At 49.3% G+C, this 19,180-nt stretch overlaps 2 protein-coding genes and 1 long non-coding RNA gene across 6 annotated transcripts in view; 1 reads left to right on the top strand and 2 right to left on the bottom strand.

The window, feature by feature from the left end:
• The first annotated feature begins 2,400 nt into the window (after window positions 1–2,400).
• Window positions 2,401–5,556, top strand: LOC135811858 (uncharacterized). The gene has a single exon (XM_065325096.1). It carries the CDS (start codon window positions 2,597–2,599, stop codon window positions 4,943–4,945), a length of 2,349 nt encoding a protein of 782 aa, XP_065181168.1. The 5' UTR covers window positions 2,401–2,596; the 3' UTR covers window positions 4,946–5,556.
• Window positions 5,557–11,506: 5,950 nt separating this feature from the next.
• Window positions 11,507–13,038, bottom strand: LOC135811857 (uncharacterized). Its single transcript, XR_010552709.1, has 2 exons — window positions 12,768–13,038; window positions 11,507–12,616 (listed from the first exon to the last, which is right to left on the bottom strand). It is a non-coding gene; the product is annotated as an uncharacterized LOC135811857 (long non-coding RNA).
• Window positions 13,039–15,469: 2,431 nt separating this feature from the next.
• LOC135811870 (uncharacterized) overlaps window positions 15,470–19,180 on the bottom strand; it is a 45,177-nt gene continuing 41,466 nt past the window's right edge. For all 4 annotated transcript variants that reach the window (XM_065325108.1, XM_065325109.1, XM_065325110.1 and 1 more), the window contains exon 15: window positions 15,470–16,076. In XM_065325108.1, coding sequence (XP_065181180.1) covers window positions 16,055–16,076 — 22 coding nt within the window. In that variant the 3' untranslated portion in view covers window positions 15,470–16,054. The remainder of the gene's footprint in view (window positions 16,077–19,180) is intronic.

Raw genomic sequence — 19,180 nt, 5'->3', positions numbered from 1 at the left:
TGCAACTTGCCGCCGATGAATCTCTACCAGCAATCCGGAGGTGAGCTGAGCTTCAAGTTACTGTAAAAGCCATTATTCTAACGAGGCGCATATATAACGATTTCCCAAAATTGACTAGTTTACGTGTACCAAAGGTAACGATTTCCACTCATCCTCAACGCACAGTAGGACAGTATATGTATCAATTTCTGCAGGGGCGTACATAGGGCGGTTCCCGGGAACCAGTAAAAAAATAATTCAAATTCAATGTGGGTGTTTTGATCCAGGCCCGCGCCCAGCGTGCAGTGCATGCATGCCTAGCTAGGCGCCTGCAGTCCGCCTGACGGTCCGAGGACGGTGACTACGACTAGGCCAGGTGTAAAAGTGCTGCTGGGGCATTTTTGTGACACAGCGTAGATCTACTGAACTTTACTTCCTGGGTGCAACAAAGTCCCTACATGCGACTCCTCGATCTCAGAGTCATTTCCTTTGCAGTTTGTTTCGACAATGTAACAAGTAAAAGTTAGTAGTTAGTCGGTTACGTTTTTGACGATGCTTTCACTTTGTGGAAAAGAAAAATGAAGAGTCGACATCCAGAGGGCCAGCGCTCTATTCAGAGCTATTTTGAGCAGGTGGTTAAGCGTGTAGCCAGTGACGAAGGTCAAGCGACAGATGAGATTGCGGACGCACCTGACTTGCAAGTGGAGCCTGCAACGAGCAGCACAGAGGACGGAATCGTCGGCGAAGCTGTAGAGCGACCGTTGTTGGAAGCAGCTGGATCATCCAAGACTTACTTCAGTGACATTGGAGGGTGTTGGAAAGGATAGTCTGAAAGTGTAAATCCATAGTGGAATCCCTGATTCCCCGGAAAGTTGCCCGACATGGAAAAGATTTCCGTCATCGACAATCATTGTGCGCCACTGAAGGCGAAGGATTTCGTTTCCTGTGCGTGTCCAGACGGATGGCAAACAGCGCCGATTTCAACTATCCTGGTTGGAGGAGTTTCCCTGGGTAGTCTTTTGAGTGGCGTGCCATGGTGGCTTCTGCTTGCCCTGTGTAATATTTGCTCCAGATGATTCGAAGCTTGGGCAGCTTTACCACAGTCCTCTCGAGAATATAACCCGACTCAAGACTGCACGAAATTGTCCTGCTGAACAAAACAACCATAAAAGTGCCTTGGCAATGTTCAGTCTTTTTAAATCAAAAAAACGTATGACATTATCCAGCAGTTTATGCAGAAACTCCATCGGATACGTATAAGAGCACTTGCAATTGTGTGGAATGTTGGTTGATCAGTTGGCATGGGAACCACTCCTGGAAGCGAGCGGTGTACGCCCCTGTTCTGTATAAGGATTTCTATTTTAACGACAGATTTCTCCTCGTTAACTCGTTAGAGTTAGCACTTCGTTATATATATGGCTTTTACAGTAGTTATACGTACTGAACAGTTGCTCATCTACAGTGCATGCCACAAGCAGCAGCAGGCGCGTCAGACTTTGACTTAAATATACCTTTCATGAGCTTCGTTACGTAGGGCTGAAACGATTATACCTCGGTATTCGATCGATAATAATTACTTTTTAATCAATACAATCACTCACAGATTACTCTGAAACCCCCTTTTTTTGTCAAGTCTGAATCATTTTCCGCTGTGACTAGTTGCCCCCTAGGGATATGGTCCATGTTGTGATGTTCAATTGACTTCAAAAAACTGCCATGTTTCGGAGCTATCCTTTCAGTAATTTTTGCACAAGTTTCTGACACTATTATGTTATTAACGATAAAAATCGATCGTGATCGTTTCAGCCCCAGCTAGTTCCGTGATCAGTGAGTGAAATGCACGTACCGTACATGACTGGTAAAATTGCAGTTTTCTGATCGTCACCTTTGTCTAATCTCTTCTTCAGCCCTGCTACATTTGACGGTGTGGCAAACTCAATGTCGGCCTCAGCGACTAGCCCATGGTTTTCCTTGCCATCGCACATGCCCACAGGCCAGGCTCCATTGAGGGATATTTTACCATATCGATCACTAATAATTCATGAATTTCGATCCATGACTGACAAGTCGCAGGGCCTAGGGCCGTGGAAGAAAAGGATTCCGGAAGCGCTGCTGATGTTTATAACCTGCACAGCTCACTGCAAAAGTACAGGCCGTCATTATCAAACTAGTACGAGAACAATCGATCGATGAAGAACGTCAACGAGTTTGACTTGCAATCAGATGTAAAAAATGCACAATAATTATCATGATTTTTTTATATATTTTTTATCATGATTATTATTATTCGCGGCTCTAGCTCTGCACTGTGGAAATGATTTGCCCAGCATTTTGTTTTTCGTTGAGAGCTACCTATCGATCGACTCGTACGATCGTAGAGAGTTGAGTGTGGCACTGCATATGCATGCAGTGCAGTGCAGTTGCACCACGAGTCTGTTATTTTCAAAACAGGCCATGGAAGTAGTTAGTACAATAAAGATGATGATTATCGATTCAAGACTCTCAATTATTTGCAATCCAACTCGAGACCAAGTACGGGCACTGTAGATCTTGGCTGTTGGGAATTTGCTAGGTTGTGTGCCGTTGGACGTGTGGGCAGGTCTTGCCAGGTGCTCTCATGGTGCCGTGCCTTGCCGTGCGGCGTGCGATTGTAAATCGTCGGTGCCGACTAGGAGAGTCTAGAGGAGTTTTGCCATTCTGGGTCAGCTCACAAATACGCCGCCAGACGGCAGCGCCTCAGCCTGTCGACCAGTTCGATGCCCCCCAGGAGAGCGGCGACCTGGGCTGTACTGAGCCGGCGAGGAAGTACTTCCAGGACCACGCGCTTGCCGATGTGCAGCCCACGGTCTTCCAGACACCGCATGACTTTCGCAAATACAATCGTGCCGCGGTCCATGACCAGGAGGCCGAGCAGGGGGAAACGGAGACGAGGCGCAGAGGAGGTCGCTTCGTGACCATCTCAGAGTTCAAGCGGCTAACTGAGGAGCTGGTCTCGTGCACTCTGGAGGCGTGGCGAGTAGGCGCAGCGTGCTCCGAACGGCAAGAACACATTCACGGCCTGCCGGTGGCGGTGACTGCGCGCAACAGCACGGCATACAATGGTCTCGTGAAGTTCCTTCCCCACCCCGGCAATGTACAAGCGCGTGGAGGCAAGGAACAGCAGTGCGAGGTGATTATCCAGGATCGGCGTGGCGACGAGAGCATCGAATTGGCCGGTGACACTTTCTCAATTACGTCAGTGCGCGCGTCGCTGCCTGCGGAGCGAATGTTGGAGGCGGTGGACAAGCTAGCTAGCGTCGAGGCAAGTTACGCCAGAATAGTGATGGATCGCGGCAATGAGAAGAAAGCTAGCCAACGATTACCTAATCCCGACCTGTACTTTGAGGTGATGGCGCGTCCACCGCCTGTCTCCGAGCAACTTCTGCCAAGGCTTCTAGGCGTGTGGAAAACGGCGAAGGAGTCTCGCAGCACGCTTGGAGGGAAGTGCTCGCCGGGAGCGAAACCCTTGACAGACGTGCAGCGTGCAGTGGTGAAGAAGGTGTTCCAGCAGTCGCTGACGCTGATCCAGGGACCGCCCGGCACGGGAAAGTCGACGGTGGCCGGCGAGATTGTGGTGCGCTGCAAGGAGACCATGCTCGGCGACCAGGAAGACGGCAGCAAGGCGCGGATCCTGCTCCTGTCGCCGTCCAACATTGCCAGCGACAACCTGGCGCGCATAGCGGACGCTCGGGGTCTCCGCACGGTGCGCGTGAACGCGGAGAACCGCCGCAAGGAGACGTCCGAGCCGATTCCCGACGACATCCGACACCTGTGCCTGGAACACCGAGTTGTGCAGCTGCTGAAGGCCGATAAGGCGCGCTTTGGCGACAGTGTGCCGCACTTCATGGACAACGCCGGTGTCACAGGCAACTTAGACCTTTTCGTCGAAGAAGCCTATAGACGTCGCCCAGATTCGCCCGACCTTCTGCAGGCTTTCCATCGCCTACGGAATATGTACGAGTCCAAAGTGCTGGAAAGGTGCCACGTGATCGTCACCACGTGTAGCTCTAGCGCGCTGAGCACCGTCCGCTCGTACGAGTACCCGGTGATCATCGTGGACGAGGCCACACAGGGCATCGAGGCCGAGGTGCTTCTGGCCGTGGTCCAGTGCCCGAGGCACCTCGTCCTGCTCGGCGACCAGTGCCAGCTGGGGCCGGCGCTGGGCTCGTCCGTGTCGCTGTTCGAGCGCCTCGTCCTGGCCGGCCACCGCGCCGAGCTGCTGGTGACGCAGTACCGCATGCACCCGACGCTTGTCGACTTCTCCAACCGCGTCCTCTACGGCGGCAAGCTGGTCAGTGGCATCACGGCGGCTGATCGGCAGCACACCGCCCAGCGCTTCCCGTGGCCAGTTACCACCGGTAGCAAAGCAGGGAGCACCTCGCCAATGCTGTTTCTGGCGGTGGACGGCCACGACAACCGCACCAACAAGATGTCCTACGAGAACGAGGCGGAGGGCGGCTGGGTGGTACGTGCGCTCTCCCGCATCCTCAACTGCGGCGTGGCGCCGGCAGACGTGGGCGTCATCACCCCGTACTCGTGTCAGCGCTCGCACATACTCTCGCGCCTGCGCACCGAGTGCCCGCAGGCGAAAGGCGTCGAGGTGGGCAGTGTGGACGGCTTCCAGGGCCGCGAGAAAGACTACATTATCATCTCGTGCGTTCGCAGCAATCCGTCCGACTCCATTGGCTTTGTGGGCGATGTCCGCCGCCTGAACGTGGCACTGACGCGCGCCAAGCGCGGCCTGATCATCCTCGGCAACCCCAAAACGCTGTGCAGGTACCCATTGTGGAATGATCTGCTCCACCAGTTCCAGATCAATGGATCACTGATGGTAGGTAGCACTCTGGATGCCTTGCAACCCTACCCAGTGAAGTTTACGTGCCAAGGTTACCGCTTCAATCTGAAAAACAGTATTAGCCGTCACTAAGATGCCGGCGTGATTTAACCAGTGCGTGCGCGTGTGCGTGCCGTCACAAGTGTTGTGCGTGCCTAGTGCGAACGCTGCTCGCCTCGAGTGTGGAGAGGTGGCTGGCCAGCCCTCCGTGTGTGCGTGTGTGTGCGCGTGTGTGTGCGTGTGTGTGTGTGTGTGTGTGTGTGTGTGTGTGTGTGTGCGTGTGTGTGTGTGTGTGGTGTGTGTGTGTGTGTGTGTGTGCGATGGGCATGTGTAAGGTGTGTGTGTGTGTGTGTGTGTGTGTGTGTGTGTGTGTGTACATTGCTATGGCGCATATCCGTTGAACAATCCTACGAGAGAGGGGTAGTATCTTCTCTGACTTGGCAGTGCGCTAGTGCTAGACTGCTAGTCAAACAGCTGTCCGCACAGTTCATCGCCAACCTCTAACCCAGACCTGTTTAGCCTCCTAACTGGTTATGGCTGTCGATAGCCTAGTTCTTATGCCACTTATGAACTCGCGCTGTTGCTTTCTGTTGCGCATACTCTTAGCAACTATCCACTATTTATTTAGCCTTTGAGTTTCTGCTGGTGTTGTTGTTAATTCATGTCAGCATTATCAAATACAATGTAGCTCTTTTACAAATTTAGATTTTGTCGTGGTTTTGTGTGTGCGTGTCTTCTTCCTCTCTCTCTCTCTCTCTCTCTCTCTCTCTCTCTCTCTCTCTCTCTCTCTCTCTCTCTCTCTCTCTCTCTCTCTCTCTCTCTCTCTTCCTCTCTTCCTCTCTCTCTCTCTCTCTCTCTCTCTCTCTCTCTCTCTCTCTCTCTCTCTCTCTCTCTCTCTCTCTCTCTCTCTCTCTCTCTCTCTCTCTCTCTCTCTCTTCTACTGTGGCGGACATTGAAATCCGTTGAGACGTCAAGCGGCCACGGGGCGCTGGCCTTGCGGCCGTGAGCACTGTTGGTCCTTTTTTTACAATGTGTATGTGAAGTCTTGAGGTGCAGTGTATGTACCGTAATTCCCCGATTATAAGTCGCACTCAATTATGAAGTAAAAAATAAAAAATTACTTTTACTTACTCAATTATAAGTCGCACCCCCCCCCCCCCCTTTTTCAGGTTTGAGCCATAATCGTTTCTTCAGCAGTAAGTCATGCTCGATTGTAAGTCGCCCCCCCCCCCCGCCCCTTTGCCCTTGAATTTTAGTGTAAAAAAGGTGTGACTTAGATTCGGGGAAATACAGTATGCAGTAAAAGCAGCGAGGGCGCCGACCCCGGGCATCCCATCGGATTTCAATGTCCTTTGCCTGACATCTGTCCCCGGGGAAAATTGCAATTCCGCGGCCGCGTTTTTTTCCGATTTTTAAAAGACCGCGTTTTCCGCGATTTTCCCGCGTTTTTTGAACTTTTTTGTTGCACTACTATACGTACACACAGTGCACTGTTCGGTCAGCAACGTCTCATCGTGGCGGCTTTTTACTCAAATATGACGAGTGCTTACACCAGCGACTTGTAACTGATTGTTTTCACTACATACTCACTGAAAATTGCTGCACATCAATATTATTCACCGCATATTTACCGCATATTTACCGCAAATTCACCGCAAATTATGCCATATTATGCCGCGTTTTTCCCCGCGTTTTTTGCGATTTTTTCCGCAATTTTCCCCCGGGGACAGCTGACATGTACATGCAGTCCTTGTGGCTGATGATATTACACAGCCATAAAGTCGCAACACAATGTACAAGGCGTACTGTAAAACCGGAAAGTCTTATAGGCCATTCACACGACGTGTAAACATTGTGTGACCAAGATCACGGTACCGTAGTGGGAATCGGCCTTATAGGCCGATTCCCACTACGGTACCGTGAGTGCCGTCACTGCCGTGCCGTGAGTACCCATGGTGATTTGCTCACGTGAGGGGCAGTTTTGGCGCGAGTTCATTCCGTGGCTCCTGCGCGTACCGCGCCGTGGACATTCCGGTGCCGAGGGTCTCTGGGGGGTGGAAATGGCATGCCGTGGTATTCCGTATGAGGTCGAATGCAGTGAGTAGTACTAGTACAGTCGTCGCCAAAAAAATCCGGCCAATGCCAAGTATACGCGTACATAGGTATGGTAGGTAGATCTACGCGGTACTTCATCGCGGGTTCATGCACTGGGCCTGGGAGTGGAGTGGCACATGCACTGCCACTGCCACTGCCACTGGCACTGGACAGCACTGAACAGTCTGCGCCGCGCTCTGCCTGCTGCAGTCGGGTTGAGCACTGCGCCGAGCCTGAGTCTGACTCTGAGTGAGTGTAGTCGTGTAGAAGGCGACGGTTTCAAATAGGACTTCTGACATGTCACATGACAATCGACATGGCAACAGCGAATCCTAGCGCGACTTGCCGTGCTTTGAATCAGCCACTGAAGACCTGTGAGCGCTTGCAGGTCTCCGATTTTCCAATCGGAGCACGCCTAGGCGTGAATGCATGTCAGAAATGGTATCAAAGCATTCGTACTCGGACTCAAGTGCTAGAATCGGAGCCCTCCGCGCTAGCGCGCGTCGGGCTCCGATTCCGCACTTTCGTCCTCGTACTCATGCTCGATTCCATACATACCGGTAGGTTGCAAACCGGAACGGACTCAATATTCACTTTCTCTCTTGGTATTTTGATTAGAAAACATATGTCACAGTGAGACTACGATGTGTTATAACTTATACTCCGAGACAAAATTTCATGGCTCTGCGATGACCAGAAGCGCCACACCAAGCAGGTGAGTTTTTGACGTGTTGCTTCGCACTGCGACTTGAGTTTTACGACTTTCGAAAAATCAACTTCTTGTCGCAGGTAAACAGCGGCTCGCCTCTCGCCAATAAAGCACCGCATACCAATCAAAACTAATGGAGAAGCACACACCAAGGCTTATTGTTACTCTGTAATGGCCGTCGTGGAGCGATAGCATTTACCTAATTTCAGACTAATAGAGTGAATTTGACGTGCACTCTAAAACCTTTCCGATTAGGAGCTACCTCTGATTTGAAGCGAAAAATTGGGCAACTTGGAGGCAATGGGTCAACACAAAGGAGTGGCTCAGTTCGATTGACTCTGGCCTCAGAGCAAACTTCAACATGCCAGTTTCCTTCCACAAACATATTTCGAGTGAACAATCAACGCTGATGATAGGTTTGCATGGTTTGGGCCTATACAAATTTGGCTGACCTGCCAAGCCGTTGTCGCCTCTACATGGTGTATGTGCGGGCCTAGCCTGTCAGCATGTGAACAGTGAAGTAACTGCAGACCCGGTCTACCAGTACCACTACTAAGTCTATGAAGTATGATACAGTGCATGCGGCCCAGTACAGCTACCGGTAGCTAGCATTGCATTTGGCCGGATTTTTTTGGCGACGACTGTAGGTATTTTACTACTCCCTGAAAGGAAGTTTTTTCTTTCTTTTGTATTTGTGCTACGAAGTTTTTTCTTGGCTTTTGGCTTTTCGATTGGTTGATTCTTGAGCTTTCTCCAGTCATCTCCCCCGCTATTTTCCCTCAGGACCAAAGTCAGAAATTGATAAAAATGGTGATCCGGCCTGCCGACGGAATGCACGGAATGATTGTGCGCAGGTGTAAATCACTCTCAGCTTCAAGCTCGTACCGTGGGGTACACGTGACCTACCCAAATCGTCGGCACGGCACTCACGGTACCGTAGTGGGAATCGGCCCTAACACTGGCAAACCGTGATCCAGTTCACACGGTGCTGGGCAAACTTTGCAACCGTCAATGTATCCATAGTGACCTCCTGAAAATGCCGGGAAATGTTCAATTTGGAATTTTCCCTTGTTCAAGCACTGCATTTGCAGTACGCACTGTCAACAACCGACACTTTTCCTGGCGTGCAAAGATAATCACGAGCAAAAGGGCCTCGGCCAAGATAAAAAATCAGTTGCACGCGTGTGTCCAAGTTTATCGTATCCGAGCAAATATCCTTGGAAACAGTACGATAAAAGTAAGTTTGCCCGTCGTGTGAATGGCCTATTATAGGCACAAAGTCCAAAGTTTTAACCACCAATTTTTTTCATTTGAAGAAACGCTATCGCGAACCCGATTTGAGACGTCTGTGTAAACATGCACATACAGATGGGTGACCATGCATGCAATAACAGAAACAATGGAGAGGGTGTGTATGTCATGTATTTCTCGTTTTTATTTCTCCATCTCTTTTACCGACAGATGCGTTAGCACTTGTTATAACAAGTGACACGGGTTATGCGTCTTTTGCAGCATACAGGATAGACTCATCACTGTAAAGTCCACTACTTCGTGATTTTTATTAGTAGAATACATGACAGGCGTATTCAGTGTGCCTCGCAGGACTGCGAGATGCTGCAGAAGACCAGGTTCGACCTTTCTGGACCGCCATTCACCGACGGTGGGCTACACGATGCTGGAGGAACTAGATTCCAGTGAAAACCCAAGATTCCTTTGCTCCTGGACGCTCCGACGTGTTGTGATATCTGCCCGGTGCGCAGTAACTAGTATTTTCATCGCTATAGCGAGGACGACGCCGATCGGCAAACTCTCGCTCACAGCCATCACCAGCCTCTCAAAACCATCACTTGGCATCCCCCAGAGGTGTAGGAGAAAGCCAAAACAGCTCTCAACAAACAAAAGCTAAGGACGATGGAAAGAGAGCATGTCAAAAAGAAGACGAACAGTATGAAGTTCAAATGAGTTTGAACCAGGGAGTCGTAAAAGCCCGGGAGAGGACACGGCACACATTCCCAGAAAACATCTTTGCCTCGCGCTGCCGGGGGAACGCTGCCAGGGAACGGTGTTGCGAGGCCAGGAAATTCAAAAATTGTGATGTCTTCTTGAAATACTAATTGGGACATTCTCCAATTTCTCTTAGAGCACGGAGACGATTGCTCCGTCGAGTCTTCTGATCTCTATTTTCATCCTCAATTCTTCCAGCTGCCTCACTCATTCTCTCTCAGTTTATCGAAGTTAATTTATTCTGAGGCGATGGAAATGGAAGATAAATCCCTAATTGTACTTCAATTTTTTGGTGAACGAAATGAGATTTGTGGAAAATGACGCCACTTCCCGTGTTAGCCGCTGGTCGTATCATACAGCCCATATTCCATTGCAGGTGATGGGCGAACGTTCGTGTTGAGATCCGCTGAGCTTCCTCGTACTCGTGGAGTTGAATTTGTGGCAGAAATAGACCGATCCCCTTATTATTGTCTGGGTTCGAGCAAGGGGGCAACTCCGCAGTCGCGTGGGATCCTGCTGCACACACGCGACCAACCTCACCTCGCGCCGAGCTCGGCTTTGCGTGACTTCTCGCATGCGAAGTGCAGAGCACGCGAAATCTACACGCAGTGCAAGCCTGTCTACAAAAAATGCCACAAGGACTTTTGATTTGAGCTGTTTTGTTTTTGTTTAGACGTCTTCCTTTTTACGACTTCAGGATGCCTTCTCAGGATCATTGCTGCGTTCCTCACTGTCAGAACAGGAGGACGAAGCAAGCAAGTCATTTCACTCCTTTCGTCGTGTGGAGCCACAGCGGCCTGGAGCAAGCGGATCCAGGCTATTCCCCGTGAGGAAGGACGTAGTTTTAGGGTCACTCTGAATATTTGAGATGCAGCGATCATTTCGATCCCGAAGTCGAAATCGTTTTGCCCAGCTCTACAAGGGCAGGATGCGTCCAGGAAACCAAACAGCTGTCCTACGGTACCAGGTTTGCTTTTCGCAAGAGAGTGGAGTCTGGACGCTCTGCTCCCTATGCTCGCAAAACAGTATTTGCTGAGCCTAGTGCAGTTTGGTCATGGAAGTGCAGCGTCTGCATCACGAGCTCCCCATGCTCGCAAACCAGTATTTTGCTGAGAGGCAACGGCATTTTGAGTTGGAAAGGAACCTGGCTTAGTGCAGTTTGGTCCTGTAATGGAAGTGCAGCATCTGCATCAGGAGTTGGCAGCAAGTAGAGCTCGTGTACAGAGTCTCGTGGAGCAGTTGGACGATGGGGTGAAGAAAGCCGAAAAACAGCTTACGTACAATAACATAAAGAAAGACTCTGAGCCGCGCCAGTTTCAGACTGGTTTGCCTTCAGGTGTTTGGACCGCTCTGTGGGACTTCTTTGAGCCTAGCCGAGAAAATGTACTGCGCCGAGCCAGATCTGTGAAGACGGAAGCTGAGGGACGGCGGATACAGTTGGAGGTGGCCGTAAATCGCCAATGAGCATGTAATGGAGGATCAGCTGCTATTGGCATTGATGTGTCTAAGCCTGGGCCGAATGGGACAGAAGCTGTCATGCGTGGCACAAGTTAATCATCCGTTTCACGGTATATACTATATAGCTAGCTGAGCTGGAAAGACGTCTTGTTCCTCCGTTTGGGCATGATCCCCATTTGGGCGAGCTGGCGAGATGTTCAGTCATCAATGCCATGTACCGCAAGACATTCTGCATTGTGGATGAAACAGTTCTATTTTGCCATGCACTTAGGGTTCTCGCACCGGCACAAAAAGACCCAACAGATCCTTGCGCTCTTATTTTCTCCCATGGTAACATTGCTGATCACAACACCCGGTAGCCAGTCGCAGATGCAACCAAATCAACCAGGTTCTCTTACTCTTTTTTTCCAATACTGAAACCAAAGGTATACCAATATTTGCATCGAATGCAGTGATGATTTCAATACTGTCCACCAGTACAACGCATTACCAGACTGGCATATAATCATGATAATATTATCCATTTCGCAATCACTGTCATTGCTTTCTTAGATCTTCAATCATCAATATCGGACCATAAACCGTCTATCATCTTCTATTATATCATCATTAGTATCCTGCTACTATCCTCCTCTAACGATGAGCTCGAAGAAAAGAAACAGCGGTCTAGAGGCGTAAACACTATCTGTCAACGGAAGTGTCCTTGCTGTGCTGGTGTGTTTATGCTTCGTGCATTAGTTCGGCCAAGAGCGCATGGTGGTGGCGGGTTGAGGATGTTAAATATACTAGAAAATAGTTCACTCTGAACGTGCAGGCGGTATATTCATAGGTTCGAAAGAACCGCACACACACTTTGCTGCAGACAGCGGCAAGCTTTGGCCCTCGTGCTTCGAAGGGGGAGCAATCCACTGTGCTACGCTTGCGATTAACAGCAAGCTTCGACTTTTCAAAGGTACGACTCATCATTGGCTCTGGGGTAATGTTCCTGGAACAAATGCCCCATAGCCAACTGAGGGCCAGGGAGCACGCAATCTGCCTTCCTGGGCGAGAAGTGTTCCAGCACAAGAAGCAGCACGAATACATGCTGACAAAGACCACCATCACCACCAGCCGGCACACAGCACACTGTTCTTCAAACACCATCCACCCCGTCCATGTGTTTGCACTGTCCTTCTCTAGCTCTTCACGCTCAACAAATAACACGCACTGCTCATCGTTTTTTTTATGCTTCCTCTGGGTTGGCTAGCCCTTCGACTTGACAAAACAGCGATCACCACTGCACTGCTATCGTCAGCTCATAGCAGTCGCTTCCACCAGTGGCTTTTCCTGTCTTTGCAAGGTGTCCAAGGATGGCTGCTGTTGTCACTACAGGCAAATCAGAAGTACTTTAGTGGCTGATGTCCAACCAGATCGTTGGAAAATCGATTTTTCCACTTCAGGGCTGCTGATCGCGACTTGGTGACTTGGCAGCACCACGGTTACCTTCATAGAAGATGGCTCTGGAGAGGAAAAGACAGACCAGAAAAAGGTTACTATTATCTTCAGCACCGATCGCAAGGAGAAAGAAATATGGTCTGCTGTAGCCTAGGCACAAAATAAATCTCACAACACGATTCGCGATTCGAATATTTCAACAACAAAAAAACTCACCTCTGGAGTAACTCCTGTTTGTGGCCCGAGATCGTTCCCTCCCGCGCCTTGAAAAAATCCTGCAGCGGCATCACAGTCCATGTCTCTCTCGGAGACTCTGCTCCTACCAGCAGGAGGTTTAGCACCGCTCGAAGCCATCGCAAACTACTTGAACTAAGCAGAAGACATTCCAAAACAAACCTGAAACACACTGTCAAAGATGCTGTCACGTTCAAAAACTAGCTCGATCGCGAGTGAGGTTGCCCCCGTGCTCGAACCCAGTATAATAAGGGGATCGGTCTATTGCACTGAATTGCAGTCAAATGGTTGTGAATGAAACGAGATTTCTGGAAATGACGCCACTTCCCGTGTTAGCCGCTGGTCGTATCATACAGCCCATATTCCATTGCAGGTGATGGGCGAACGTTCGTGTTGAGATCCGCTGAGCTTCCTTGTACTCGTGGAGTTGAATTTGTGGCAGAAATTGAACTGAATTGCAGTCAAATCATGGCTGTGAATAAAACGAGATTTGTGGAAAGAGACGCCACTTCCCGTGTTAGCCGCTGGTCGTATCATACAGCCCATATTCCATTGCAGGTGATAGGCGAACGTTCGTGTTGAGATCCGCTGAGCTTCCTCGTACTCGTGGAGTTGAATTTGTGGCAGAAATTGAACTGAATTGCAGTCAAATGGTTGTGAATGGGTCCAATGTTATTAGGCATTTTGCCTGTTTTGATTTCCACTATAAATAAAGTATACAACATACAACAATGAAACGAGATTTGTGGAAAATGACGCCACTTCCCATGTTAGCCGCTGGTCATATCATACAGCCCATATTTCATTGCAGGTGATGGGCGAAAGTTCTTGTGGAGATCCGCTGAGCTTCCTCGTACTCGTGGATTTATGAACTTGTGTCAGAAATTGCACTGAAATTGCAGTCGAGTGTGTGTGTTGTGAGTGAATCGCAACAGCTCCCTTCCTTCAGCATCGTCAAAACGCAACATAGAGCATTCAATGATTACGCACTCGTTCCATGATTTATGATATTGCCTGGATTCTTTTAAAAACAATCAATGTGTGTTCCCTAGGCCCTATCTATCTACAACACTTTTCTACTCGTATACTGAGTACGCGGTGACTAAAGTTTAGCCGTTTAGGAAACGGAAGGCTCAGCCTCCAGGTTGGCCAGAAAGGTTCTCAGTGAATCTAACCGAAGTCTTGGCGAGTGTACAAAAGGTAAACCTATCATTTGTTTTTCATAACGGAATTGTGCACAAAAATGCGCACGCACACACACACAAACACTGTGCAAACACACACAAAAGTACAAGCACATGTGCACATACACACGCCCCCCCCCTCCCCCCCCCCCCCCCCCCCCCCACACACACACTGTCAACTCCCCACCATGTGTACCATGTGTACTGAGTCTGACAAATCATGTTTATGCTTCCTTCGCCACCAGTTTCGGATAATGGTGTCAACAACGAGTCGTAAAATATTGGTATTTTAGGACTCCCTGCGCTGAAAACGAGCACAGCGCCGTGGATCGAGTAGATCCGGCCGCGCCGGCCTAGCGTGCTTCACTTTCTGGCCGAGGCAAACATCGTCCGCGTGCGCGCATCCCGTGTCCTCTCCCGGGCTTTTACGACTCCCTGGTTTGAACACTCGTACCACCAACTATACCACTTTCAATAAATCGTGACGCCATTTTGTTTTAACACGCATACGGTCCATTAACCGGTTGCAGACCGGTTACGAAGAATTAACGTTAACCGATAAAGATACGGTTACGCAGTAACTTTTCAGTCAATTTTCAAGTATCAGGTCGTTGCAAAGTATGCACTTTCGCAGGCTGTCGCACGCGTACGCAATTTCTGGGCTGTCAACTCGGTCATATCTGGTCTCTTCGTGTGAGAGTATGTATGAATGAGCATGCAAGGGAATAATATACATGTGTGCGTTGTACTGAATAGGGTACATTTTTTGAATAAGTATAGCCAAATATACGGTTAAAAAAGAGTCCGCAGGATTGCCGTGGCTTATAGGTTATAACCGTTAAACCGACCGTTAGCTTAGCAGTTAACCGTTGGGGGTAAAACCGTGACCGTTTGAGCTCTATATATTATTATACTGATATACCGGTACCCTGCATTGTACAGGGACTACCAGGGAGTCGTAAAATACCGGTATTTTACGACTCCCTGGTGACTACTGACCAGGCCCAGGTGACTGGTGTACGCAGGATAGGCATATGCGGATAATGCCGGCAGAAAAATTGGCAGAATTCGAGGCCCTCCATAAGGTTTGTATGGTTCTGCGAATTCCACTGCTTTTCGAGCAGAATCTGCCACCTTTTCGAGCATTATCCGCACACCCCTAACGCAGGAGCACGTGACCGCTTATTCAACCATGTTCAATTGGGAATAAGGGCCGAATGTGGTATCGCAGCCTTCCCGGCGGACCAAAACCAGTCGACTCAGCGTCCAAAAGACTACAACATATGGGCCAATCGCGGTCATCCGTGCTTATATAAAAACGAAATGGCGCCTTTAGTGACATTTTTCCATACAAATCACCATCTAGTAGGGCGCATGCGCAGTCACCCAGTGTCGGCCCATGGCGGTGGAAGTGGCGAGGTTGATTTGGAATAAAGGAGGAAGGGAGCGTCTCAGCTTCCTCGGACCAAGGCAATTTTGAGTTGATTTTTGACTCAGCACCCCGCCAAGACTACAGCTGGTGAACATTTGATGTTAGGGTATACTTACCCTTTAACCATCTTCTACTACAGTACTAAGTTCTGGTGAGATCTTCAGTCTTGAATGCGAATACAAGTACATAAATCAAATCTCCAGAAATATAGACTGGGCTTCTATGAATTCAATCAATGTGGATTGGCTCAATGCACAGAGGCATTGTGATCTAATAATTATATCGTCAGTCAAGTTTCAGTAAAGGCTAACTCAGGCTAGTGTACTTAAAAAAAAAAACTTCAACAAACGCCATTAAAAACAGCCCTGACATGACTGTCAATCCATGATCAAGGAATAGAGCATGGGCGGCAGATCACAGCAACACAGGCTCACTCGCAGTGGAAACACACAGCACCCATGATGCCTAGTGAAGATTGCTCTGGTCACAAGAAGACATCAAGCTCCACTCTGAGCTACCCGGAGGGAGGCCAGGCTGCTTGCAGCTAAATCCGACCCAGCCGAGGCACTGAGTGAGGTGCCGGGGGATCTGAGAGCAGACGCTTGGCCTTCCCCTGCCATATCTGGACCAGGTTGCATCTCCTCAACGGCGTATCATTTCAAGTACTTGGCATTCCTGGCAAAAAAACAACACAGGCCAAACACCGGTAGAGAGAACTTCTCATTGTCATGCCGGGACAGTGCAGAATGGGTGCCGCGAAGAGACCCAGATGAAACACAGAGGAGCACAGCAAGACACACTGGTGTTTGTAAAATAGAACTGGGCTCACTTTTGTTCCAGCTCTAGAGTTTCCTGGCTAAGTTATAACTTATTCCCGTAGCTATGCAGAAGACGTTACTTCAGTAACGTCTGGCGCTAGCCAGGGTCCACACAGCTTTAATTTGGTGTTTGTGTGTTTGTTTGTGTCACGCCTGGCGCTATCCCGTATCTGACGGCAAAAAAATCATAGGGATGTTATAAATTTTTCAATTCTCCTATTTTTTCAGGCATATCCTGGGATTCGAACCCGCACTATCGCCCTACATGCATTCCCCTATACACTTCGCATTCATACCCATTCTTCCAAGTTGCTTCACGTTATGATCTTGCGTTTGAAAGCCCTATTTGAATATTGCGGGCAGCTGTATGTGGCCAGCTGTGTTTGATGGTACGGTACGGGAGACGGTGTCGTATTACCCTCGATCGTACCTGTCCCGTACCTAACCCTACCGTACCGTACCATCAAAGACGGCTGGCCACAATGCATATTCAAATAGGGCTTTCAAATGCAAGATCATAATGTGAAGCAACTTGGAAGAATTAGTATGTATGCGAAGTGTATCGGGGATCCATGCAGGGCGCGATAGTGCGGGTTCGAATCCCAGGTTATGTCTTTAAAAAAAGGAATTTTTTAAAGACCGGGGGATGCATGCAGGGCGCGATAGTGCGGGTTCGAATCCCAGGTTATGTCTTAAAAAAAAAAAAGGAATTTTTGAAAGAATTTATACCATCCCTATGCTTTTTTTGTCTAGGTCATCAAGGCAAAAAAGCATAGCGTAGGGCCCTGAGCTTCCAAGCTCTCTCGTTAGGCCAATCATCACGTCTGAAGATTCGCAAGTAGCTTACAGTAGAACGCCGATTATCCGGACGTCAACTATCCGGATAATCAATTATCCGGACCAGTCAACTATCCGGATAATCGATTATCCGGACCAGTCAACTATCCGGATAATCGATTATCTGGACGTCAACTATCCGGATAATCGATTATCCGGACCAGTCAACTATCCGGATAATCGATTATCTGGACGTCAACTATCCGGATAATCGATTATCTGGACGTCAACTATCCGGATAATCGATTATCCGGACTGGTCAACTATCCGGATAATCGATGATCCGGACCAGTCAACTATCCGGATAATCGATTATCCGGACTGGTCAACTATCCGGATAATCGATGATCCGGACCAGTCAACTATCCGGATAATCGATTATCCGGACCGGTCAACTACCCGGATGATCGATTATCCGGATCACTTGCTGGGGCTGGATAATAAAAAGTAGCTGCTTTTCGGGGTTTTGGCCGCGGCTATTTTTCCCCACTGTTAGCACCATTCAAGCGAGGCACAAGATGAGTTACAACAGGTTGGAGTCAAAAGGTATCCCGATAGTGTCATTTTTAGGAGCTGGAGTGCACCTAGTTCCTGTTGTACTGCCGAAGAGAATGAAAAATGATGAAAACATGCGGGAATATGCATGTTTTAGATAGATGTATGACTGCTCCCTTATCCGAACATTTTTCTCATCCGAACACCCCCCCCCCCCCCCCCCCCCCCCCGGGAGACAACCTCGCGCCCCAAGGGGTGTGGATAATCGGCACCCTACTGTACACTCAGTAACTTAGCTTGACCAGAGGAAGACCTGTGGTTGAGTGAACAATGACCCCCCCCCCCCCCCCCCCCCCCCCCTGGTGCAGAGAACACCGATCTACCTATAGACCTTATTCGATAAACGTCACAATCACGTGAACCGGGGTCCAGGGAACCAGGGTGCGGCAAGAGACCTGCACTCAGTGCACAGAGGACTCGGCGTGGGAACATAGGAGTAGAAAAACACCGGTATTTTACTACTCCCTTGTACGAACTGGGCCTTTCTTGCCACTTGTTTCACGTACGCGTGCCCCAGCTTACGACAAATCCCTGGAGATGAGTCCAAAAATCACGTTATCGAATAAGGTCTATACACAGGTGATCTGTAAAATACTGTATACAAATCACCTGTGTAAAGATCACCCGTGTAAAGACCACTTGTGTATGGGTCATTATATTACAGGTGATTCTTACCACTTGGATCTTTATACACACGTGGTCGCACCACACAGGTGTACTTAATACGCAGGTGATCTCTATACCCAAGCGGTCGCACCACACAGGTGGTCTCTATACACAGGTGGCCTTAGCACACGGATGATCTTTATTCAACAGGGGACCTTTAAAAACAGGTGGTCTTAGCACACAGTTGGTCTTAGCACACAGGTGGTCCTCATACACAAGTAGTCTAAACACACAGGAGGTCTTCATACACAGGTGGTCTGTATGCACAGGTGTGCTGAAACCATGGTAACATAATCTGATACCTGAACTGATTCAGGGTCTCTAAACACAGGTGGTCTTTCATGGCAGTGACCACATTGAAACGTACACCAGTGGTCACATTGAAACGTACACCAGTGGTCACATTAAAGTGTGAATTGCATGTTTCTTCAGTACAATGTACAATGTAGTTCATGAGAGAGCGAGGGTCGCTCGGTGATGGCCACTACTTGGCGATGCCTTCTACTGCATTTCATGAAGCTACCCCCCCCCCCCCCCACCCCCCCCGCACACACATGTGCACGCGCACGCACACACACACACACACACACACACACACACACACACACACACACACACACACACACACACACACGCACACACACACATGTGCACGCGCACGCACACACACACACACACACACACACACATGCATGCACACACACACACGCACACACACACACACACACATGCACACACACACACACACACACACACACACACACACACACACACACACACACACGCACACACACATGCGTGCACACACACACACACACACACACACATGCGTGCACACACACAGGCAGTTGGCGCATGGTAGACGGATCTAGAATGCACAGATAAGGATCACTAGCAGAAGGG

Source organism: Sycon ciliatum, chromosome 3 (genome assembly GCF_964019385.1).
Source record: "Sycon ciliatum chromosome 3, ocSycCili1.1, whole genome shotgun sequence".
Lineage (NCBI taxonomy): Eukaryota > Metazoa > Porifera > Calcarea > Leucosolenida > Sycettidae > Sycon > Sycon ciliatum.
The sequence above is the reverse complement of the archived record's forward strand: the minus strand, read 5'-3'. Positions and strand labels throughout refer to the sequence as shown.

What these genes read in the sequence shown, in the direction of transcription:
- LOC135811858 (XM_065325096.1), top strand. Translation starts at nt 2,597, where the DNA reads ATGGTGCCGTGCCTTGCCGTGCGGCGTGCGATTGTAAATCGTCGGTGC.